Genomic DNA, 26747 nt, shown 5'->3' with positions numbered 1-26747 from the left:
CTGCTGATATCCCATCAGTCTCTATTGCTGAATTTTTATTCAGTTTGTGAAACAGCTCTAATACCTCCTCTTCATACACCTGAGTTTCTTCATTCAGTGAAAGTAGCAGCAAACTCAATGTTGCATACACCAGGTTGATAGCTTTTAGCAAAATTGGCACTGGTTATTTGAACAACCTCTTCAGCATCTATTATCCTCACACCATCTGCATTCAAAAGAGTTATTCGTATTCATTCTTCCTTTTACTTGGAGCACATCAATAGAATTCTTGTGGGTTGTTTTTAGCTTGCACAGCCAGTTTCTTTTCATATTCTGAGTTAGCTTTCTGTACACAGCTGTGACTATTCTAGCCTGCTACTCATAATTTTCTTAACAGACATCATCCTTATGCACATGGTATTCCTTTAACATTATTATCCGTTTCTTACGAATATCTTGCTTAATAATATTACACATCCATTTGGCTCCTACCCTATTTATTCTTAGAACTCTTGGGACACATTCTGATATTGTCATTTAAGTATTTTTTTTAATTTTTCCCATCCAGCAACCAATAACACTAGATTGAACTCGGCATACTCTTAAGTTGGCATAATTTCCTACTTTGTAGTTCATCATGTAACATTTTCTGAATGAAACATTTACAAATTAGTCACTTCCCAAGTGAGTACTGCATGATCACTCTCACCAACTGGAGGCAGAATAGTTATGTCTTTAAATGAAACACTCTCTGAGACTATATGGGTTACAAAGTTTAGATGATAGGCCAAAAAAGAGGATATGATAAAAACATTACTAAAGGTGTTTTATACAGGTAATGCCGAAGAATAATACGAGGGCTGTTCAATAAGTAATAAGACTAATTTTACTGTTGCGAAACCTCTCATCACAATATTAATTTCTGTGGAATAAAGAAATGTTGCTGTCTATATTAACAAAAGAGGTTGATAGATGGCATATACGGGCTGATGTACCAGAGTGTCACGTGACTAAACACAAGCTTGTTTCGGCGTGCCTACGAGCCACGACCAGTCATCGAAATGGAAGCATCCTTGGAACAGCGTTATGCGATTCAATTTTGTGTGTGTTTGCAAAAATCGGCATCGGACACTTTTAACACGATACGCGAAGCTTTCCACGATGAAGCAATGTCGACGGCAAGTGTTTTTCGTTGGCATAAAACTTTTAAGGAAGGAAGGCAAAATGTGGAAGATCTTGAATGTGAGGGAAGACCTTCAACGTCCATCACAGAGACAATGATCAACACAGCAGCGATTATCATCAAGGAGGATCGCAGAATTACAGTACGCCAGCTGCATGTTGTCCTGAATATTTCTGTGGGAAGTGTTCACTCAATCATGGCTGAACATTTGGGACTGAAATGTGTTTGCGCCCGATGGATTCCCAAACTCTTGACACCGGAGCAAATGCAGCATTGAGTGGATGTGTGCACAGAATGGAAAGAAAGACTGGAACAAGAAGATGACAACTTCTTAAAACGCATCATTACAGCAGATGAAGCTTGGTTGTATCACTATGACCCTACAATGAAACAACAAAGCAGTGAATGGAAGCATCCATCTTCACCTACCCCCAAGAAAGCAAAAACTGTAAAATCAGCTGGTAAAGTTATGACCATAATGTTTTTTGACTACGAAGGCATTGTTTACCAACACGCTGTAGAACCCAGGAATACTGTAAACGGCTCATACTATGAGGATGTTTTACGGACAATGGTACAGCACGTCAAAAGGAAGCGTCCATTGCTGAAGAATGGCTTCTTATTGCACCACGATAATGCAAGGTTACATATTGCTGATGGTGTAGTGGACGTTTTGCAGAAGAACAACATAGATATCCTACCACACCCTCCATACAGTCCTGATCTCGCACCGTGCGATTTCTGGCTGTTTCCTCAGCTCAAGAAACCACTAAGAGGCCGCCATTTCAAAAGCAACAAAGCATGTGTAAAAGCTGCGGAGGCAGTTTTGAAAGAACTCTCAAAAAACGGACTTTCACATGTGTTTAAGAAGTGGACGCAACGTTGGGACAAATGCATTGCATCTCATGGTAGTTACTTCGAAAAAGAGACATCATTTACATTCACCATGTAAATGATGACGATTAAAGGTAATCTGTTTTCTGTATAAATATAGTCTTATTACTTATTGAACAGCTTCCGTATATAACAAAAAAGGAAGACAAGAGGTTAGTTACCCTTGGAAATTGTACACTCCATAGAAGTTCATCCATATAATAATAATTGGAAAAAATCAGTCATATAAAGAGTACATTAATAATAATAAAATAAAATAATAAAATTTTATATAAGTAATGTATGAAATCATCTGAATTATTATTATTATTATTTTCGGGCTACTCCAGGGAGTCCTCAGACTCATCGAGGGAGTCCCTAAACATCATGTCCACACAACTATATGACATTCTCACAGTATCTATCATACCTTGCCTTGAACTCGCTCACTGTCATAGCACCCACAACAGACTCTGGCAGCTTATTCCACTCATTTACCACTCTAAAAGTAAAGAACCCAGCTCTAACACCACTGCTAACCACACTCTTGCCCAGCTTCCATAGGTGTCCCCTAGTTCTCCCACCACCAATCCTGATCTCAAAAATATCCTCTGAATTAATCTTATAGAATCCTTTTAGCAATTTGAATGTCTCAATCATATCTCCCCTTTTCTGCCTATCAACCAGTTTCTGCAACCCACAAATCTTCAACCTGTTCTCATATGGTTCATTCCATAGACCTGCTATCATCTTAGTCACTCGCCTCTGGATTCTCTCCACCTTCTCCCCATCAAGAAGGAACCGAGGTGACCAAATCTGGGCATAGTAGTCAAGATGAGGTCTTATCAAGGCTTGGTACAGAGGTAGAATAACTTGCTTGTCTCTGCTCGTTAAGGTATTTTTCAACAACCAAGTGAGTTGATGAGCTGATTTAGCTACTTTCGCAATGTGCCCCCTAAACTTCATCTCCCTATCCACCAACACTCCCAAGTCCCTGGCCTCATCAATCTCTTGGAGTACAGTTCCACCCATGTGGTATACTGCTGCTAATCTTTTCACCCCAAAATGCATAACCTTACATTTTGTCACATTAAATTGACATCCATTCTCCTTAGCCCAGAACTCCAATCTATCTAAGTCATCCTGCAAGACTTTGACATCTTCTGCATTCACTATCACCCTCCCCAACTTTGCATCATCAGTGAACAAATGAACTGTTCCACTTAGATCCTTCCCTATATCGTTAATGAACAGATTAAATAGCAGTGGTACAAGAACAGAACCCTGCGGCACCCCACTAGTCACAGGCCGTCTTTTGGACTCCACTCCTGAATAAACCACTCTTTGATATCTCTCCATCAACTATCCACCTATCCATCTCACCAACCCTATATCCATTCCCATATATTGCAGTTTACGGATTAGAATTCCATGTGGTATCCTGTCAAACGCCTTTGCCAGCTCCAGCAGTATCACTGCAAACCCATTTCCCTTATCCAGTTCAGCCGTCACCTTGTTATAAAACTTGAGCAAGTTACTCAGGCATGATCTACCCTTTACAAAGCCATGCTGTCCCCTGTACAGTACCTCATTTTCATCAATCCATTCCTGTATTTTTCTCTTGACTACTTTCTCCAAGCCCTTGACAACAACTCCTGATATGCTGATTGGTCGGTAATTTGCAACCATAGTGTTGGATCCTCCTTTATGCAGTGAAACTATTTTCCCCTCTTTCGAGACTAAACCAAACCCGAGACTCAGATTAAACAACATGGTCAAGGGCACTGATAATTCCTTAGCCACTTCACGCAAGACCCGTGCCGGTATACCATCCAATCCCACAGATGTATTCACATTAAGGTTCTGTAATAGACTATTCACCTCCACTTCATTCATCACAATTCCCGTATAAACTAATGGCTCCTTCATTTTTTCAATGTCACCACCTGGATGATATACTTTTGCAAAGTGCGCGCTCAGTAACTCCACTATATCGACTGGTTCAGTGACCTCCTTACCATCGTCATTCCTTAAAATCATTTTGCCATGTACAGTTTTTTTCTTGCTTGCAGCATATTGAAAGAACTGTTTGGGATTCTCTTTTGCTTGCATAGCTAGTTTCCTTTCATAATTGGCTTTTGCTGTTTTTACCACACTCGTTACCCTTCTGGCCTGCGCTTTATACCGTTCGTGTGCCTGCATGTCACCCCTTTCTTTAAATTCCCTCCACAGTTGTTTCTTTTTTTGCAGCTCAAGCTTAATGGTGTTATTCATCCATTTAACCCCTACTTGTTTTACTATTCGGACCCTAAGTATACAATCAGCCATAACCTCCTGTAAATGCTCCTTGACCACTTCCCATGCTCTATCGACGTCCAGCCCTTGCAGTTGTACATGCCATGGCACTGATCCAAGCAATCTCCTAAGCTTGTCATACTTGCCAGCATGGTAATTCCACATATACCCTGTCTTAATCAAAAATTCCACACCTTTAGCCACCTCCCAGGTCAAGACCTTATGATCACTCTCACCAATAGGTGGCAACATGGTCATATTCATTACAGTCAAATTGTGAGATGCTATTACCAGGTCAAGCACTCTCACACCCCTAGTATTTTCAATTACATGCTGTCTCAGATAGTTATCCCTTAATAATTGAATAAAATCCTTTTCCTTGCTCACATGTGTCCTCTCCTCCTTCCAATCAATGTTACCATAATTGAAATCCCCCATAATAATTACCCTCCTTCCACTCATTTCATCAATTTGTTTATGCATACTATCTCCACCATCTATTCCATCACCTGGTCTATAGCAGCACCCAACTGTATATTTTATTCTGCCAGTCTCAATCTCACACCAAATAGCCTCAAATGAGCTCCTTTCACTATCCTGCAATACAACTTCAATTCTCCTTGGCTGCAGTTCATTAGCTATCATCAATAACACCCTTCCCCCCCATTTTATTCTCTCTGTCCCTCCTAAACACACTATAACCTACACATTCTATCCCACTAACTATATCATCTTTCATCAGCCATGTTTCACTAATGCCAATAACCTGTGGCCAGGAAGAGCCAATCAAGGCCAAAAATTGTTCCTTCTTGTTCCTAATACTCCTGGCATTAGTATACATGAAATGCAGTGATCCCTTTGTCCCACCCCTATCTTGATGCGTTATTCTAAATGTCCCATTTTTTGTCCTTAGTGCTGGCTCAGGTACATTATATACATTTTTACACTCAACTGTCTCACTGATGTCTGCATATCCACTCCCCCCCCCATCCTTGGTAGTTCTAGTTTCCCTGGTTCTGCACATCTATTTTCACTTCATTCAGCAACACTTTTTCCAGTCTTCGCACACCAAGTCCATTCAAATGCAGGCCATCCATCTTGTATAAGTCCTTTTGCCCATCAGACTCATTCCACACATCCACGAATTCCACACCACACGGTCTGCATAACCTCCGCATAATGTCATTTGCGATTATGGCCCTCCTCCTAAACTCCTCTCTGTCATACCGCAGCAACAGACTCACCATTCTAACTCTGTCACTCTTTTCTTTCACTACCTTTAACAATACTATCTACCTTTAACTACCTTTCAAGTCCTTGAAAAGTGGTCCTTTCAAGGTCAAGTCCTTTAAACCTTTAAAATAATTATAGTGGACTCAACCAGATTTCCTACAATTTATCACCATATATACAACAAGTATATATGATGATAAACTTACTAAATCACAATTGGCGATTTAATAAGTCTCAGGTGTCATCTGTCAGCTTAAAACAGATTCACATATTCATTACATTTACTGAACATGAAACACCAGTACAGACAGAAAGAAATCTTTCTCATTCAATGGAGATACTTTCTAAAACATATTTCAACTTTTCAGTTTTGTGTATCTGTATGATTATATATATATATATATATATATGGTTACCATAACAGTTAAAGATTTCTTCTCCTGCTTCTACATCTTTAATCGTCCTCACAAGTAGAACATTCTTGTGAAAGCTGAAATAAATAACAAAGGTGCTGCTTATTAATTAACTAATCTTGGAATATTAAATTAATGAAGGTTTTTTTTTTTTTAAAAAAAAGGCATATTTCTTTTGAAATATCCTGGAAATATTTATTTTCAGAAATATAGTTTTGACCCCCCCCTTTAGAAATATAGCAATCTCTCATTTGAGCAAGTAAGTAACCTAAAAAATCTGTTAGTATGTTGGTAGTATGATATACAAAAGGAATACAAAAAAGTAGAATATGTATCTCTTATTGACATGAGGTAGCAATTCTTGTGTAATTAATGGAGCTCAACTGCATCAATCCCTAAAATCATCTCTTCACTTTAATAGTATTCTTTTGAGATATATTAGCAGTACTTGATATTATTTTAAGCATAGATTGATGGCAAATTAATGCTGCCATAACATTATATGTGAAAGATGACCTTCATCACCCCGTGCGAGACCACTGCTCTGCTTACTGGAAGCCTGAAGTGGTTTGAAAAGTCCAATGTTCAGTCTCTAGAACAGTAGTTCCAGATTATGTAAACAATAAATAAAAAATACTATAAGCACATATTGGCCAATGAATTAGAAACTTTTATTCAATACTGTGTTGGATCTCCTATACCCTGCATTACAGCACATAAGTGGTTTGGCATAGATTCCATGTGGTGCTGGATTGCATCTACACCTACAACATACCAGGCATTCACCAGATAGTCTTTTAATCGGCTCAGATTTGAAGGAAGAGGAATTTGCTCACAGATCTGTTTTTATAACTTGCCCCATGCATTCTCAATGAGGTTCAGATCCAGGTTTTGTGGTGGCCAGGGAAGATGTTGGAAGTCACTGTCATGCTTACTGAACCATCACCTAGTAGATAAAAAATCAACACTGTAGAATAGACTTGTTTGACAACAATGTTCAGATATTCCTTGGGGGATACCAGACCTTCCAGCGATATCAGGGGACTCTTAAAGAAAACATGGTGAAGCACGTGACCAAGTATTTTGCACATACACTGTGTGTGTGTGACATTTAGATACATTTGCATAAAGGTTTCTGATTCAGTGGCCTGTATGCGTATGTACACACACACACACACACACACACACACACACACATGGCAGTCCTTACTTAGCACAGTTCCAATATGTATGAATTTCAGTTACAAAAGTTTAGGTAAATAGTCCCCCAACAACACAGTTCAAAACTCAGTTACCACAGTATATTAACAGTGAGTAATTGCATAAAGTACAAACTTTGCTGCTAGCTCTTCAGTCCATAAATCACTAAATAACAGATGGCTATCATGATCAGTAACCAATCACATCACTGCTTTCAAAGTCTGTTGGTGATCACTGTGCACCTGTTATTCAGTTCATGTGAAAGTAGTATGACAATTTGCCATGCCATAGAAAAGATGGTCGCTCTGTACCGTAAGCACTGTTCAAACTATTGTTGGTAATTTTTTACAAAGAAATAAGACTTTAATTTTCAATGTTTGTAATGTTTTAAACTGTAGTATAATAAAATAAATATTACTTTTACTATATTTTTCATTTCCCTATAACATTTATAACAGACAATAAGAAATCCTTTCCTTCAGTGTTACACAGTGATTAGCATTCATTTCAGGAAAATTATGGAGACTACAACCATGTTAGAATAATAACTTTAATTTCCTCATGTTTCAACCCTCATATTAAGGTCATCATCTGGAGTATACACACACATATATATACATACACACAAAGATAAGCTATATTACATTTCAAACAGTATGCCAAAGTGACAATGATTTGATCAACTGTTATTCTTCTGACCTAACCTCTAGTGGAAAAATAAACTACATCAAAGCTATATTCTATTTATAACATCGGAGAACAAATTCATATAGATAGTTTTAATATAGCAAAAGTGGTAGACTAATCCATAAATTAACAAGAGTGTTGTTATATAAGAGTTAAGATCCTAGACTGCTTACAGTCCTAATTATAATTAACTCTTAGACCAAAAGGTTAAGTGGGTAGAATATGTGTCATCTATATTCTTCAGATTTTTAGACCACCATTATTGTTAAGATTCGGGTGGTTGATAAGAACTTCACAGGCATCAAGTTTATGCTCATATCACATTTTAGTTTGATAAAAACAACAGGTGCCTTCACAGTTCTTTATGGTGCCTTCAATTCTATGTGAAGTATTCAGTGCATGATCAGAAAGGCAAGATTTACCATAGTTATTAAATTAAATATGCAGTTTATGTTCATTTTTCTTTCCATACATTAAAGGGATGTCAAATAAGATAAACAGAACACTACAGAAATACAACCTTAATGCCATTTTTAAACATCATCATCAAATTCCTGCCATGTATTGTCAAGGGGTGTACAGGATATGATGGTATTATATGAAAAAAATTACATTGTTACTAACTTCCTATCTACAATTTTCCTCCAAATCAGTCTGTTACTTGTCAAGACTCCAACATTATCAGATCTTGTATTTCTATAGTCTAAGGCACTTTATACCATATCAATCCACCTATATCTTGGTCCTCCTCTGGGTCGTTTTGCTGCCAACCTGGCAGAGAACACTTGTTTTGCTAATCTTTCTTCGCCCATTCTGTTTAAGTGACCATACCACCTGAGATTAGCTCTGCTAACGCATTCCTGGATGCTGACAATGTCAAGTTATTTCCAAATATCCTCATTTTTAATATGATATTGCCATTGATGGCATCTGTTCATGCCTATAATCTTTCTCAGGACAATCATATCTGCGGTCTCTAGTCTTTGGTCAAGTGTTTTATGACTTCTGACCCAGCTCTCAGATACATAAGTTAAAACTGGTTTGAACACTGTCTTGTATACAGCTAATTTAGTGTTCCGACTAATTTCTCTCTTATTCCATATGAATTTATTCAATTGATTTCCTACCAACATGCCAGCTTTGTTCATTCTGTTGTCTATTTCAATATTTGATTTACCATCTTTATTAAAATCGTGCCTAAGTAGCTGAAATGTTTCACTTGTTCCACAAGTTCTCCATTCACAACACAGTTGACATTTTCAATGATTCTGCCTATTTTCATTGTCTTTGTCTTTTTATTGCTGACCTTAATACCATATTTATTACAACAGTTATTCAATTTAGTCAGAGAATCTTGCAGACTTGTAGCGGATTTATTTAGAAGTATAACATCATCTGCATAAAGCAAAGAGCTGACATTAACATCTCCAATTTTGATATGTTTAATACCACTTTCCTTCATAATGTGATCCATATAGATAATGAATAACAGAGGGGATAATGTACATCCTTGTCTCACACCAGATTTAACATTAAACCATCTTCCCGTACTTCCTTCAATTCTAACTGCTGACTTACAACTCAAATAAAGACTAAGTATTGCTTGATATAATGCCCCTTTGACACCATATAACTGTAGCGTATTGAATAGCTTCTCTCTTGGCACCTTGTCATATGCCTTTTCCAAATCAACAAAACTTAAATACAGATCTCTGTTATATTCCCATGATTTCTCGACTATTTGTCGTAAAGTGAAGATCTAATCCTGACAGCCTCTATTTGGCCTGAATCCAGCTTGTTCTTCACCAAGCTTTTCTTCCACAATTCTTCTCAACTGTTTCTCAAGTATACTTGCATAGATCTTGCCAGGAACACTCAGTAGGGAAATACCTCTAATTCTCACATTCAGTTTTATTTCCCTTTTTATATATGGGTACTATTAGAGCTCTACTCCAGTCATCGGGAATTCGTCCCTCTGTCCATGCTTTCTGAACTATGCAGTGCAGCCACTGTAAGACTTTTATACCAGCATTTCTGGTTGAATATCATCTACTCCTGCTGTCTTTCCACATTTCAAGCCTTTGATGGCTTTTTCTACTTCAAGTATGGATATGTATTCCTGACTGCAAGCCTGGGCAGTGTTTTTTTACCACTGTGCTGTCATCACTGCTTGTTTCATTTAGCAGTTTTTCAAAGTAATTACTCCATACTTCAAGGATATCAAGGCCATCTTTAAACTTCCTGCAAAATTAAAAAACTTATTCACCTCATCCAAGAATCCACTTCCACCTGCCCTGGCCCACCCTGGAGTATACTGTATTCATTGCACCTGTAATTTGCCCTATATTGGTGAAACAGGACACACAATTCCTAAGTACATAAATGGCACATTAAATTTAATAACTATGGTAAATCTGGCCTTTCTGATTATGCACTGAATACTTCACATAGAATTGACTATAAAGGCACTGTTGTTCCTTTACAGTCGACTGTTTGTAATTTAATGTAGCTTGTGTGTATGTGTGTACTCCAGATGACCTTAATATGAGGGTTGAAACATGAGAAAATTAAAGTAATTGTTCTTAACATGGTTGTAGTCTCCATAATTTTCCTGAAATGATAATAAATGTGTGATAAGTTTCCAACCATTTGTATTGTGTTCACATAAAAAAAAATTCCAATAAGTGCAGTTAATGATAATCATTATTAACATTGAAGTATATCTAACTCTTTCAACCGTTTCTAACCTTTTTTTTTTTTTAAATAGCCTACCTGATACACATCTATATTTTCAGTAATCTCATGACTTTGATAAAAATAAAAAACAACTCGGAGTATAATTTCGATGTTGAAATGACAATATGGAAGAATAATGAAGTCTTTTTGCCTCTTCACAGGGCCTTGGTGCAACTTCAACTTGGAGTACTGTGAAAGATTTGGTCTCCTGATTTCCAAGGTGATGAAGATACAGTAGAGAGGGCACCACAAAGGAGAGCATTAAAGATGATATTGGGACAGTGCAATGCAGATTGTGAAGGCAGATTGAGAATTTAGAGCTGCAGATGCTATAAAGTAGGTGAAAAAGAGGTGATATAAGAGATTCACATTTTTGAAAGGATTACTGGATACTAGTAGATGGAATGTTTTATTTTACAAAGGGCAGGGAGGGGACATCCATGAAAATTGCAAATGAATGCAGTCATGAAAGGGGTAAGAACTAGATTTTTCTCTCAGAGTACAGTAAGATTGGAATGGCTTCCCTTTGAAGGTGATGAGTGGAGATCTACATTACCTTTTATCTACATTGGTAGAAATCTGTAGGCTCTAAATGAGCATCATTCATTCCTTACATGGGAAAGCCTACAGAATTTCCACCAACATAGCTAAAAGAAACCAAGAGCTATAGTACCTTAATTTTGTCGTTCCAAAAAATGGCTACAATAGAACATTAGTCAAAAAAAATTCTATTCGATATTCTAAACAGTGTTTCTCAAACTTCAGATATCCGCTTACCCCTTCTTAAATTTTCATTATTACCAAGTATCCCCTAATTAATTAATTAAAATTAATAAATTAATTTTAAATATTAATTAAAACTAAATATCTATTTTATTTGAATTTATATGTTCACGTAAACAAAAAATATGATTTATTTTAAAATTCTGATTCTCTAGAGATGTCAGACGACACACTCTTATCAATTTCATTTGATCCAGATGCAATATCGACGTTTTCTTGTTGCTTCCAGTTACTTGTATTTGCTATATTGCTCTCTTTTGGGGATTTATAAAATCCAATTGGATTGGATATACATACTGCACAAAAAAACTGAAACACATTCACTATATATTTCTTAGTTTTAACATGTTAACGATGGGGGTGGTGTCAAGCAAAACCATATGTTCAACCGGCAAAATATGGTTTTGCTTGGTCTATACAGCAGTTTCTGTTAGAGAGGGGATGTGATTCATTAGTTAGTGCCATTTTATCCTGGTTGTCTCTAATTACACTATTTTTTAAAAAATATGACTCCTTTAATTATGCATAGCCGAAAATTGCCACGTACCCCCCTAACGACCTTTTGCATACGTGTACCCCCAGGGGTACGCGAAAGGTCGTTAGGGGATACGTGGCAATTTTTGAACAACTGAAACTTCCTAAACCTCCACATCTGCCACTAAAAAAAAAAAAAAGGTGTCTACAAGATCTGTTACAATTGTGGTCTACATTACATGGCACAGACTGGCAGATCTGGTGAGATATGCCACTTGGAATACTTTAAGGATGTTGAGAATGAAAGAAAGCACAAATCTGGACTGGCAGCACATACAATGGAAACAAAACACAGTAGAATGGCAAAATGCTCCACATTGATTACCATTTTTACTCAAGAGTGTTCAAAGAATCAGCTGAAATGATAAAGCATCCATCCTCTACAGTAATAAAAAAACAAGGTGATTTTACATCAACTCTGGTCTTCCTTAATCCATCACGACATACTATTATCTACTAGCAGTATGTTACAGCAATGCACGAACCACTAGCCAGCATAACAGCAAATGCATGCTTTCCATTGTTTAAGCATTGTCAAATATTTTTCACTAGAAATGTTAACTGTTATTACTTGATTTCTAGTTTTAGTTTATTCATGTTATTTCCAGATGAAGTGAAACAAAGTATTCCATGAAATTAGTCGAGATCAAAACATAGTTTCTGCTTGACAACTTTGTGATTTTATATTAGAAAAAATAGTTCTAAAAATAGCCAAAACTAACTCTGAAAGAGCTAAATGAAGGAACTTACATACTGCACAAATGGCAGCCATCGTATCTAGTTCCTTGCAAAGGCCATTGGGCACAATTTTTGTCTTTCTGTGCTCTCTCCTTTTTCTCTTAAATGGCACTAATGCAACGGCATCTGAAGATAAAGCAAAGGAACCAATGTCCTATCAAGGTAACCTCTAGGTGCTGGATAAAAATGAAGTTAATTCAGAGAGGTCAAGCTAAATAATGTCTCAAAATGACTGTCCTCCAGATCTTTTTAAATTAATGCAGCCATAGTTATTGAGGGAAAAGTTTTTTTTCATAACTGAAGCTGATTCCAAAGAGTCTCAGATATCCATAGTAAACTTCTCTATCCAGATAAATGACTTCTATTTAATTCTGTGTGAAATGGCATCTGAGCATAATTTATCAGTCTTCACTTTTCATAACAATGATCACAAATGTAGTTCTTATATTCTTATAAAGATGTTAAAAGATATACCAGTCTGTACTGCAACTTAGCTTACTTTGGCACTTCAGAATGTGAAGAGGATGAATATGATCTTTCAAATGAATGGAGGCTGCCAGCCACATGTGTGGTTTTAAAGTGGCATGGAGATTGAAGAACTTTAGCTATTGTTTCAAATATAATCCAGATATAAAAAATGGGAATAGTTTGTTGTGATCTCACATGTCAGGCATAGCAAGAATGGGGCATGCCGTATTTTGTCTATTTTATCTCCAATGACTTAAACTCATGCTTTTGCTGTAAAAGACATGTACAATCATGCCATTTCTTTATGGCAAAATTATGGAGACTGGGGTAAAAAGTATAGTTAACACAAACCAAACTAACTACCTATCAAAGACATTATCTAGAGCATGCATGCACTACTGTATAAGACAAGCGATTATATATATTCCCTCCCCTCTTTAGTCAGTAGACCAGTAATGTGACCACTTCACCAAACAGTAATACTTTCACTTACTAGCATGTATTGTTTCTTCGAGGTAGAGTGTGTGTGCTTCAGACACCGATCTTAATATGAAGACTGAAATGTTTGAATAACTAGTTTGGTTTAAGGTAAATTAAACTGACATATTATTCAAACACAGTAGTAGTTTCTCATGTTGAATTCTCTAATAATGTTACAACAAAGGCTACTGCTGGTCTGCTATGCATCAGTGGTATGTTTTGTGAATTATATATAAACAATACAAAATAACCAATTTATGAAAAACATTTTTGCAGCATACTAATGATGACACCTATGCATTACATAACATTTACATTACAGTTACCATCACATTATCCAGTTTCTACTATGTACTATCCAGAGGTATACAGGATAATATGATAGTGCTATGTGATTAAGTTTACATTACTAGCTTCCCATCAACAATTTTCTTCAAAATTAATGTGCTATCTGTAAGTGCTCCAATATTATCAAATCTAATATTTTGATATATTTGATTTTTATCTAATATTTTGGTTTTCTAAGGCACTATAAACAGCAAAAATTAACTGTTAGGTTTGGCTCATTTCTCTGATTGACTGAACTATTCACCTGTGCTTATTCCAATGCCTGTTTTGCAAAACATTAACACTGTTATTAATCACAGATTCAAGGTGCACTTTTCAGTGGTTAGGATTTTTTCCCAATGGAAGCACAGTTCTTTAATTTCAGCAGTGGAAATGGTTCCCTTACTGGATCCCTCCTCCTCTGAAAAAAGTTCCTTAACAACTTCCTCATGCTGCTCCTTTTGCAGTTCTTTCAGTTCCTCAGTGGTAAGTTCTCTTTGATGATCTTCCACCAACTCCTCTACATTAGCATTGTCCACTTCTAATCCCATGGATATGCCCAGACACAATTTCATCAATCACAGATTCTGCTGGCTCTGCAGGAAAACCTTCAAAATCCGTGCATGTCACAAACTCAGGCCACAATTTTTTTCCAGTCTGAGTTCATAGTTTTCAAATAAATTTCCCCTTATGCTTTATTTATAAGCCTCAAACAATGCAAAATGTTAAAGTGCTTTTTCCAAAAGTCCCTGAGGATCAGTTGTGTGCCAGATGTCACTTTGAAGCACCTTTGAAACAAAGACTTTGTATAAAGTTTTTTGAAATTGGAAATGACCTGCTAATCCATGGGTTGGATAAGAGAAGTGGTATTAGGAGGTAGAAATTTTATTTTTATAAAATTGTGCTCACCCAAATCATCCTCCAAGCCTGGGGTGGGGTGGGGGGGGCGAACACGAACATTGTTCAGCACAAGAAATGCTTTCAAAGGTAGATTGTTATTTTCAAGGTGGTTTTTTTTTTTTTTTACACTGAGAACAAACCTTTATGGATCCACTCTATAAAATCCTGCCTTGTTATCCACAACTTACTGTTAAGATCTCCACATCACATCTACTTTACTTTTTATTACACTGCTTGATTTAAATACTCTGGGATTTTCTGAGTGAAACATTAACAAAAGGTTTAACTGTATAGCCACTGCTAGCATTACTACACAATAAGAGAGTTAACTGTTCCTTCTCTGGTTTGTGTCTTGACAGTGCTTTCTCTTCTTGTGTGATATAAGTTCACTCAGGCATCTTTTTACAGAAAAGTCCTGTCTCGCCACAATTAAATACTTGCTGAGGAATAAATCCCTCAGTTGCTATAAGTTTTAAATTCATCCACAAATTGATTAGCAGCCTCTTTCTTAGCACTGGCAGCCTCTCCATGCCTTACTATACCATGGATCCCAGTTCTCTTTTTAAAATGCTCAAACCATCCCCTACTAGCTTTAATATCATTCCTGTCAACAATAGATCACAGGGGTTGAACGTAGTTGCTTAGCTTTTTCACAAATTATTGCCTCCGAAATACCGTCACTTGCCATTTGTTTATTGTTAATCCACACTAACAAAAGTTTCTCCATTTCCTCAACAACCTGAGATCTTTTAGGATACAAAGTTTTCATTCCTTTCAGCATTTTTAATCACATCTCTATTTTTAACGATAGTACAGATTGTCGATTATGCCATGTTATAATCTTTAAAAAGTAAAGAAATATGAGTTCCAATTTTTCCATTTAGCTATAAGTTCTTTCTTGATTTCAATAGTTGGTCTCAGTGCTCTCTTTTTCTGTTTATTTTCATCACTGCACTTTTTACATTGTATTATAAAGCATTATAGGTAATATAAAGTGTATTAAATAAACACCAAAGGACAACTGGAAAAAAAAAAAAAAAACTTTCAATTAGAGTAAATTTATCAAAATTAGGATGATACATGCTAAAGAGTGGATTTGCTGCACTTGAATAGAACCAAACGCACTGAAGCGAACCTATCAACAACTGCAGAGATAATACTGACTCACGTGAGCGTCAGTGTGTTTGTAAAACGAACAACGTTCGCCAATCTGTACAATTATTTTTTGATGGAAAACTTTGTAAAATGATTTGTTCATAATTGTAGGCATTTGTATAAGGAGATTTTACTGTATTTAAATGTCAAAATGAAAATCTGATACCAAAAACCTTTATTTAGTCTAAATCCAGCTTGTTTTTGTTATGTATCTTAGCTTGGGTACTTCACTTGGAAGGACACTATATATAAACATATAAAGATCACGGCCATGGACTCACCTCCCCTAGCAAATTTCTATATGGAGCATTTCAAAAATGCTGTCCTTGATACTACTGTTCTCAAATCTTCTATCTAGATACACCAATGACATATTCTCCATTTGATCACATTACTTTTTTCCATCAAAAGCCAATGTGACAGAATTCAGTTCATTGTAGAAAAAGAAAGTGACAAGAGTCTTGTCTTTTCTAGACACTAATCTTCTAAATGAAACTCTTTTCTCAGCTTACAGAAAACCTACTGACATGGGTTTCCCCATCATTCCCTTCTCCCAACAACATAAAATGTCTCATTAACAGAGCCTCCAAACAGGCTTCCCTCACAGCAATCACTCTGTTCAAACAAGGCTTCCCTCACAGCAAAATTCTCTTTTATTCACCGTACCTTCCTATCCAAGGGCTACAATACCAAAAAGATTAAGAAAATAACTTTCTGACATTCCACTCAATATACATTATTATAGAAATGCTATTAACTAAAACAGCCACAACTTTAACGAAATATAATCTCTGTGCTAGTTCAAAACCTCATCTGCTCTCTTAAGGATCAATTCTCTTCCTTCTCTGTTTGGCCTGTATAAAGTGTCTCTTGTTCTTGCATCATGCTGATTATGGACATACTGGTCTGACTGATTATGCCCTGGACACCTTGCACAAAATTAAATGCAAGAAACTACTATTCTGCTTGCTACAGCAAATACAAACTTAAAAAAAAAAAAAAAATGGGGGAGATGGGGGGAAGAATCAGTGGTTATGTGAAACTTTCAAAGCTAGTTACCAGCATCTATAGAATGCATTCCCTTTTAAGATTTAGGCTTCTAGTCTAACATCTTCAACTTATTGTATGTTTATGCATACATGTTCTTACAATTTTTATATTGTAAGAACATGTATGCCAACAGGAAAATATACCCGAGGAATGGAGGGAGAGTACTCTTGTCCCCATCTACAAGGGTAAAGGGGATGCACAAGACTGTAAAAATTACAGAGGAATAAAGTTAATGTCCCACACAATGAAGATCCTAGAAAGGGTTCTTGATGGTAGATTGAAGAAGGAGATAGAGATTGCAAAGGAACAATTTGGCTTCATGCCTGGTAGATCAACAACAGATGCTATCTTCGGGTTACGGCAGATGATGGAAAAATATCGAGAGAAACAAAGGGAGCTACATCTGGTATTTATTGATCTGGAGAAAGCATACGATAGAGTGCCAAGGCAAGAAGTCTGGAGATGTCTGAGGGAGAAGAAGGTGCCGGAGAAATATGTCAGGTTGGTGCGGGAAATGTACAGAAATGTGAAGACAAGTGTTCGGACCAGTTTGGGACAGACAGAAAGTTTTCAAGTAACAGTTGGCTTGCATCAAGGGTCAGCATTAAGTCCGTTTCTGTTTAATATTGTGATGGAGGTGGTAACAGAGGAGGTGAGAGAAGATGCGCCTTGGACAATGTTGTATGCAGATGACATCTTGTTGTGTGTAGATTCAAGAGAAGAAGCAGGAACTAAACTGGAAAGATGGAGAAAAGTACTGGAAGAGAGAGGTATGAGACTGAGCAGAAGTAAGACAGAGTATATGTGTTGTGCAGTGGGCAGCGGCCAGGAGACAGATCTGGAGCTGGAAGGAAATGTCATCAAGAAGGTGAGATACTTAGGTTCAACAGTGGAAGAAGATGGAGGAGCTGAGAAGGAAGTGGGATGCAGGATACAAGCGGGCTGGAGGAACTGGAGGGAGATGGCTGGAATGTTATGCGATAAGAGGGTGCCGATCAATCTGAAAGGCAAAATTTATAGGATAGTGAGGCCCGCTATGACATATGCTATAGAAACTGTGGCCCTAAGGAAAAATAATATCAGCAGGATGGAAGTAGCAGAGATGAGAATGCTTAGGTGGATGTGCGGTGTGACCAGAAAGGATCGTCTGAGAAATGACTATGTCAGGGGAACAGTGAAAGTTACGAACTTAGGAGCGAAAATACAGGAGGCAAGGTTAAGATAGTTTGGTCATGTAATGAGGAGGGAGGACGAATATGTGGGAAGAAGGGTCATGCAGATGGATGTGCAAGGAAGGCAGAAGCGTGGGCGGCCAAAGAAGAGGACTTGAAGAACTTGGATGTGGTGACAGCCCAAGACAGGGTGTGGAGGAGTCTCATTACAAACAGTGACCCCACTTAAGTGGGAGAAGCTGCAGAAGAAGAAGAAGAACATGTATGCATAAAATGTATGCACAGACAAAATACTGAAACTATTAAGCCTACCTACATATAGTTATATAATTGTTTTACTGGGCATTAACCAGCACCTAAGCCTAAATATATGTCTATGAATTAAAAGAAACATGTATTAACCACAGTGAAAATTATTTAATTGTAAATATTTCATCCTAAGTATCTTAGGATATCATCAGTACAGTAGTTTAAAACAATAATAGGAATAACATACAGTTAGGGAGCATGATTACAATAGAATCTCATTAAACGTGCGTAACATGTTAAAAAAAAAAAAATTATTTAACACAATTTTGTATGACAATTTCCCATACTTTAGGAATAGTAAGAACGTCGTTGCGGTTTAAGTTTGGTCTGTGTAGTAGGGCTTCAGAACTTTCTTTGTATAAACGTTCATGTTTATATAAAGACCTATGTAAAAGTTTAAACTTTTCCCAATGGATCCTATGGTTTGGATTTTCAATTCCGTGTTGAGAGAGGCCAGATTTTTGCGGTTTAAAAAGACAAATGTGGTCTTGATGTTCCGAGATGCATTTCTGAACAGACCTACCTGTGGTTAATATGTGTATTTCTTTTAATTATGATCGCACCACAGGTTTCGTTATTTAAAAAAAATAAAAATATGTCTGTGAAGTCCTCAAGCAATCTATCTACAGTACTAGCAAGGATGTAAACTTGGGGAATAATGTTTAGGGCTAAAGCAAAATGCAGTCTGAGGAACTATTCACCTCAGTATGAGTCATCTGTGATGACAGACTGATTATAACTTCACTACACAGTAAGTGCTTATTTTGTTTTACTTTTTTTCATGTAGGAACATATTGAATTTTTTTTTATGTTGTTTTTCTTCCTATGACGAATCACTAATGATAACAACATACTACAAAAGGTCTACTGTGTATTATGGCATTATCATTATTGCATAAATGCAATTCCATAGTTGTAAAGCATACAGAAAGTATCGCTACATAGAAATATATTGGCTTCAAAATTCCCAATATTACAAACATATTTATATTATCTAAGATTGATTGAATACATTCAGCCTATATTCTGAACTGGCTTCCTCACTATCTGCTGAACTGTGGGGCACTGTAAACATAGTGTAAGCAAACAAAGCATAAACGATTCCTCTTAGGAACAAAAACAATTTAAAGAAAAAGAACTTTATTGCCATGTAGAAACAGAATGGAATAGACCGCTGCAGACCTTATCCTCATTCTTATAGCATCCTTATTACTTCAAGCAAAAAGATCCTCCAGAAACATTACTAATATAGAACTAACCTTGCCATAAATTACATCACAACTACAGCACTGTGATCATTAAACCAGACAAAGGGAATGCCATGGTCATCAAGAATGCTGAAGAATACTTCAGATCTGATCTGGCAGGCACATAAGGCAAACAATCTCATCAAAACCTTGACAACTGGCTAAAGGAAACCAAAAAAAAAAAAAAAACTCACTTCTAAACACAATATTATTCCAAGAATCTATGAAGTCCAGAAAATACATTAAATGGCAGTGCCTTTAAGACTGATTGTAGACATTTGAGATTCACCTATCTCTCATCTGACTAAGCATCTTTCTCTCCTAGTTACTCCACAGGTAGGAAAACAAAAGCATTCATAAAAATCAGTGTTCACTTCATTGAAAAACACAAACGAACATGTAATTATTGAATCTTCCCTCTAGCAAACCTAAATGTAACAAACCTGTTTATAAAGTAGCAAGAGAAGAGATGCTAGAGCTACTTTACAGTCTTTTCCTTTCAGATGCAATGTCATTATTCAAACCATGCAGTTCCAATCTAGTTCAAAGACAAATACTGCAAACAAACACTGGATCATAATTTAGGCTCTTCTCCTGGCTAATTTATTCATGGAATCTTTTGAAGAGAGAGCTGCAATAAGTTACTATTAAAAAACCTAACATTTGGCTATTGTATATAGAATGCATTCATCATATGGTCAGGTTGAGCAAAACAACTAATAGAGTTGAAGAGTTATTTAAACAAACTATACCCTAATATATAAGTTCACTCTGTGAAGTCCTCAAGCAATCTATCTACAGTACTACAAGGATAGAATAGGATGGCCTTCCTTAAAAAGGCCAAGTATCTAGAAGATACACTGTTCATATAGCATCATATATTATGTTGGTCAAATGAGAAATTATGGAGAGATCCACATGTCAGCACATTTTGAAGATATGGAAAAGAAGAAAAAAACATATCAAACAACCAATGAAGACCATCCTGTACTTTGACAGAAAACAGAATTGCCATATGTTGACCATAACTGTTATGTAAGGAAATTCAAAGAAGCTTCAGTGATGCCATGCACACATACTCAGCACAACAAAAACCAAGATCATCTTGCACCAAGTGATCAAAAACATCACATGCAGTTAACTCGAATTATAACAAACTCATTCATTATTATTATTATTATTAGCTAGAAAAGAGCTAAAAATAAAAATTCGAAGCTAAAATTTTAGTAGTAGTAGCAGATACTTTTCATTTACTTGCTTTACTCAAGATGAAATGATACTTGCATTTAAGTGGCTAAAGACATCTTCCAAGTGGTCTTCTGCACTTAATTCACTGGCGTTTTCACTCAGATTTTCAGCTTTATTATATGTGGCCATCATTCCAATATTACTCAGTGTAGATGCTGGTAAATTATAGTCTTTACAGCACTTGTTGTTATGCCTGAGGCCATACTTGACTGACAAAACAGCTGTTAGCATTGGCAATTCCATCTCACTTCTTAATTTAGTTTTAACTACATTCATTGAACTAAAAATTCATTCAATTTCTGCATTAGAATTTGGCAGTATTAATAAATTTATTGCACACTGAGCAATTTCTTTAAATGGATTCATTTTCCAGATGCATCTTTGTATTCTCGTACTTCAGAATAGCTGAGTATTTTCTATATTTGTTCATTTATTTAAGTGGATAATATTGTAATGGTATTCAGCAGCAGTAACATATTTTTCTGTTTTGAGCATTATTTCTAAGATGGGAGTAACAGGTTCTTTTATACTGTGAACAGAAAAAGAAGAGATCATTCTTAAAATATTCAAGTTTTCAGGCAATCTTTACTTAAGCTGCTTGAAGAGACCAAGAAGAAACTGTCTTGCTCTATTTCTAAGATTATGCTCATTGTTTTGTATCATGAACTCTGAAATTTTTCTTTCAAATCTGTAACCAAGATTTGGTTTAGGATCCAAACAGTCATCATTCTCTGGCTCTAGCAGGTCAACTCTGGATGATGGTAGCATTAACATATTAGCAATTGAGCAAATCAAATGAGAAAGGTCTTCAAATAATCTCGCCTTATCCACACTGTTAGATTCAAAAATTTTGTTAACTTGCTGAACTTGAACGGGATGCAAAAATAAAAGGTACAGATTCCTTTCATCTTTGTACATCTCCCACAAAATTTGAGGGAGATATATAAGCTGGTTGAGTTTTGTAACATTTCTTGGTCACACTCACAACTAAGAAGTGAGTTTTTAATTCCAACCACTGGAGAGCCACCTCATTGCACAGTTGTTTACAATTTTCAGAGGAGCATCTTTGTTGATAGTTTGATACAGCTGTTTGTACGTGGCTTGTCTTGAAGAATGTGAAAACCACTTATACATTTCGGCAACTAAAAATTCTAATTTTCTTCAGAGAGATTCTGCACGTGTGAGATGTTGCCAGAAATGAATGGCATATACATCTAATTAAGATTAAGGTGATAATATATGCCTTCAGTTGTTCATAAACAGCATTATTGACACCAATCATAACACTGCCACTGTCTATACCAATTGCAATGAGATTTTTAATGTTCAGTTTCTTGGTCAAGAGCTCTTTTTTCAGTGCAGCTACAATACCACTAGTATCACACTATTATAGAACCATGCTCAGAAATGTATGCATAATTTTGTTGAATTTCTTGCTATAATAAATGATGGCAATTCCTAAAATCTTATTCACTGTGATATCATTCAATTCATTTATGAGCAAGCTAAAATTTCCATTTCCAATATCTGCAATATTGGAGATGGAAATTTCAAAATGCTCACTTAGAATATTCTATACAATTGCAGAGCACTTGGTTTGGTGCATTTTTACCTTTGGCATAATTTGCCAAAGGTAAAATATAATAAAATAAAACATTAGGCTGCTTGGAAAGATAAAAGAGAATAGTGTGACAGGAAGGGTAGTCAGTGTGTTGCCTAGGTATGATTGTGGTGAAATGAGGCAGAGAGCAAGGATTATGAATGATATTCTGGCTGAAATGTGTGAGGAGATGGGAGTACAGTTTGTTAATGTGTGGAATGAGTTTGAGGGACGAAGTGAGCTGTATGGGAGCGATGGATTGCATTTGAGTGGTTATGGTGTGAGTCGCTTGGAGAGACTGCTGCTGGAAGGTAGAGAAGTGAATAGAGAGAATGAATCAGATCGAGAGGGAAGTGATGTGGAAGAGCAGGAGAGTAAGACAGGAGAGATTGAAGAAGTGGAAATGAATGGGGAAGTGAGTGGTATGAGTATAGAAAATGAGAGAATGGGTGTGCAAGAGGAGCGGGGAAACGGGGAGGCTCAGGGTGGACAGGGGTACACAGCGTGAGAAAGGTGGATGCTCCAAGAAGAGGTGAGAGCATGTGTAGGCAGGAAAGAAATGGGATGACCAGGGATCAAGAGGAGATGAAATTGAAAAGGGTTCTAAAATGAAGAAGCAGAAAGGGAAATGGCCCCAGTCCAGCATGGAGAAATCACATCGAGTGAGTGGTATCAGTGGAACTAGCTGTAGATCCAGAAATGAGCTGTCGTGTTTGTATACCAATGCTAGAAGTATAAGAAACAAGGCGGATGAAATGGTTGCACTAATTGAGTCTGTTCACCCAAAGATTGTCAGAATAAGTGAGACATGGTTAGATGAGGACGACATCCTGACAGGAATAGAGATGGAAGGGTATGATATGTTTCGTGAGAATAGAAGGGGTAAAAAGGGAGGGGGAGTGCTATTGATGATAGAGAAAGAGTTATGTCCATACAAGGTAGAGATGCAAGAGGGAAATAGGTCCAGTGGTTTTGAGGCAGTATGGTATGAGATAGAAGTGAATAGAATGAAATACTTGGTTGGATGTTGTTATAGACCTGGTAATGTGGTGATAGAGCAAATAAGAAAAGAGTGATCATTATGGGTGATTTTAATTATGGCAATATAAACTGAAATGAAGAGATAGCAACTGGAAGTAAAGAAAATGAGTTTCTTGAGTATCTTCACTTCATAAAGGAGGTGATCGAACTCAAGCATCAAACTATAGGCCTATCTCTGTGTCAGGTGTTGTGGTTAAGTTGTTGGAGAAGCTTGTGAGAACTAGGATCCAGAGTTGGGTTGACAACAATGGTATAATCTTTGATGGACAGCATGAATTTGCTAAAGGGAGGTCATGTTTTAGTAATCTACTTACTTATTACAATAAAGTGACTGCTTCCTTGGACAGAGGAGAAAGATACACGGTCATATACTTGGATTTCACAAAGGCTTTTGATAGAGTACCTCATGATAAGTTGACAGTCAAACTAGAGCAGATGGGGTTGGATATTAGATTAGCGCATTAGATTGGAGACTGGCTATCTGATAGGTATCAACAAGTTGTGTATGGGGGTGCGATATCCAGGAAAAGGAAAGTCACTAGTGGAGTGCCTCAGGGTTCTGTTTTAGGGCCATTAGTATTTAACTTGTATATTAATGATATTGGCGAAGATTTGGATGGAGATATTCAATTGTTTGCAGATGATGCAAAGTTGGGACGAACCATAAAGAGTAGTGAAGATGTTGTGGCCTTGCAAGAAGACTTGAATAAATTGAGTGATTGGGCAAGCAAATGGGGATGCGAGTTCAATGTTGCAAAATGTAAGGTTTTAAAATTTGGAAAACAAAGATGGGATGCAGAATTTATGCTTGGTGAGAATATATTGTTGGAGGTAGAGGAAATAAGAGATCTGGGGGTGATAGTGGATAAGGATCTAAAATCTAGGGGACACATCGCCAAAATTGTGAAGACAACACAAAGACTTCTGGGAATGATGCGGAGGACACTGACATGTAGAAGTAGGGAGATTCTTGTTCCATTGTATAAGGCTTTGATTAGGTCACACACGGACTATTGTGCCCAGATTTGGTCACCGGGTTTTCAGAAGGATGAAGAGATGTTGGAAAGGGTCCAAAGGCGACTGACTAAGGTAGTTTCTGACCTCTGGAATGTTGAGTATGAGGAAAGATTGAGAAGATGTAATTTGCAGAGTCTGGTGGAGAGAAGGAAGAGGGGAGATATGATAGAGACCTACAAGTTGGTAAGGGGTTGTTATAAGATCAATGGTGGAGAAGTTCTACAGAGAATAGTGGGAGATCAGGGGAGAACCAGAGGTCATCCCTGGAAACTGTATAAAGAGAGTGTGAGTAGGGGAGTGAGAGGCAGGTTTTTTCCATGCAGAGTTGTGAATGATTGGAATGCCTTGCCTGAGAGTGTGGTGACTGCAAGGAGTTTGAGTGTGTTTAAGACATGGTATGATGAGATGTGTGTGTCATAAAAGGACCTCCCAGATGAGTCTTCGACTCCATTGGGTCTTGGGAAATAATAATAATAATCTGGGATGATATTTTTGCAAAGATCTACTAGATGATCACAACTGTTCAATGATGAGTAGCAATAAATAATGTTAAGCTACCTTTAAAGTTTGCTGTCTCATCAGACTTCTTCACAAGCATATTTGTAGTAGGAACAGCCTTATATGGAACTGCAGCAAGATGGTTCTTAGTTTCAACTATGCTTTACAAGCTGACAATATTTAGCAGCTATATCACATCTGCAAAACTTAATGACCTTTTGTAGCATCACCAGGAACTTCACACAGCGATTTACTAAATATTCCCATTTACAACTACTCCCTCCTAAATTTTTGCTTTTAAGCTTTATTTGTATCTTTGCTCATTTTTGAAGAAGGGTATGCAACTCTTTATTGCAACAAATTATCAGTCTCTGAAAACGTGTATGATACTCGCACCAAACGTACAATACAATTCTTTATCAAATGAAAACATCCTTTCAGATGCTCGATCTTTTAAAACATTTTCTTTAAGAGTAGGTTATAAAACACTAAAAAGAGCTGAAACAAATTCTGAAGGAGCTAGGTGCTAGATTAAAATTTTTGGAGCTAGGGAAGAAAAAAAGAAGCTAGATCAGATCCAGCTCCAAGAAAGCTAAATTGGCAACACTAATTGAGAGTTGACTGTATACAGAACTGGGCTATGTGTGTTTCACAGTGGAATACTTATACCAACTAATACTTATTGCATCATACACACTCATTTAATTTTCATCTTATTCTATCCTTGTAACTTGTGATAGTTGTCTGTTTTATTTAATTTTTTTTCAATTTTGTATTTATTTATCTATTTTGTAAAAAAAGGTTCTGAAGAACTGATTTTACTACTTAGTACTTAATTAGTTTTGTGTACCTAATAGCACACAAAACTAATTAAGTAATACCGGCATGGTTGGAGAAGTGGATAGCATATCCGCTCTCCAGTCAAAAAGGTTCGAATCCCACCGTGGGCATGAATGTTTGTGATTGTCTGTGGAAATACTAGTGGTGGTCGGCGGTAGATGCCGTTGATGTAGTTGCGGTCAGTTGGTAATTGAATGGTGGAGACAGAGTTGTAGAGCAGGTGCCCTCCCTCAATGAGTCCTTGGACTCCCTGGAGGTGTTAAATAATAATAATAAAAGTACTGAAGAATTAAGTTTCATTTTGTTATTTTTCATCATGTGGTCTTTATACTGGAAGTTCCAAGATATTTTCTTTGCAATATGCAGTATAAAATTTTTGGAAAGTTTTTTCCAAATGTCAGAAAACATACATTCAGACCAGAATACTGATATTAAAATTATTGAACCTCTCTGCATTTTGTAACAGACATTGATCAGTGCCTGGATTACACCTCCCATGTGAAATTGCATTTATTTAAAATGAACTCCAATCTCACTATGACAGTAACATATACTATAAAAATAAAAATAAACAGTTCTGCTCATTTTATTAATAAACAACTCAGTTTATACAAGGTGGTATCAAAAAGTATCGAGACTAACTCTGTTTACAAGAAATTACTTCATTTATCTACGTTTACACACCATCACCTTCAAAATAGTCCCCTTGCATATCAATACAGTGCTCCCAGCACTCTTGCC

General features: G+C 36.7%; 1 protein-coding gene across 1 annotated transcript in view; it reads right to left on the bottom strand.

Annotated features, from left to right (window-relative positions):
* LOC150092815 (protein-lysine N-methyltransferase SMYD4-like) overlaps nt 1-26747 on the bottom strand; it is a 365428-nt gene that overhangs the window by 131189 nt on the left and 207492 nt on the right. The window contains exon 13 of the mRNA XM_090414288.1: nt 5980-6053. Coding sequence (XP_090270414.1) covers nt 5980-6053 — 74 coding nt within the window. The remainder of the gene's footprint in view (nt 1-5979; nt 6054-26747) is intronic.

The sequence above is a fragment of the Typopeltis vanoorti genome, chromosome 25, assembly GCF_054136105.1.
Source record: "Typopeltis vanoorti isolate ZY-2024b chromosome 25, IOZ_Tvanoo_1.0, whole genome shotgun sequence".
Taxonomy (NCBI): Eukaryota; Metazoa; Arthropoda; class Arachnida; order Uropygi; family Thelyphonidae; genus Typopeltis; species Typopeltis vanoorti.
The sequence above is the reverse complement of the archived record's forward strand: the minus strand, read 5'-3'. Positions and strand labels throughout refer to the sequence as shown.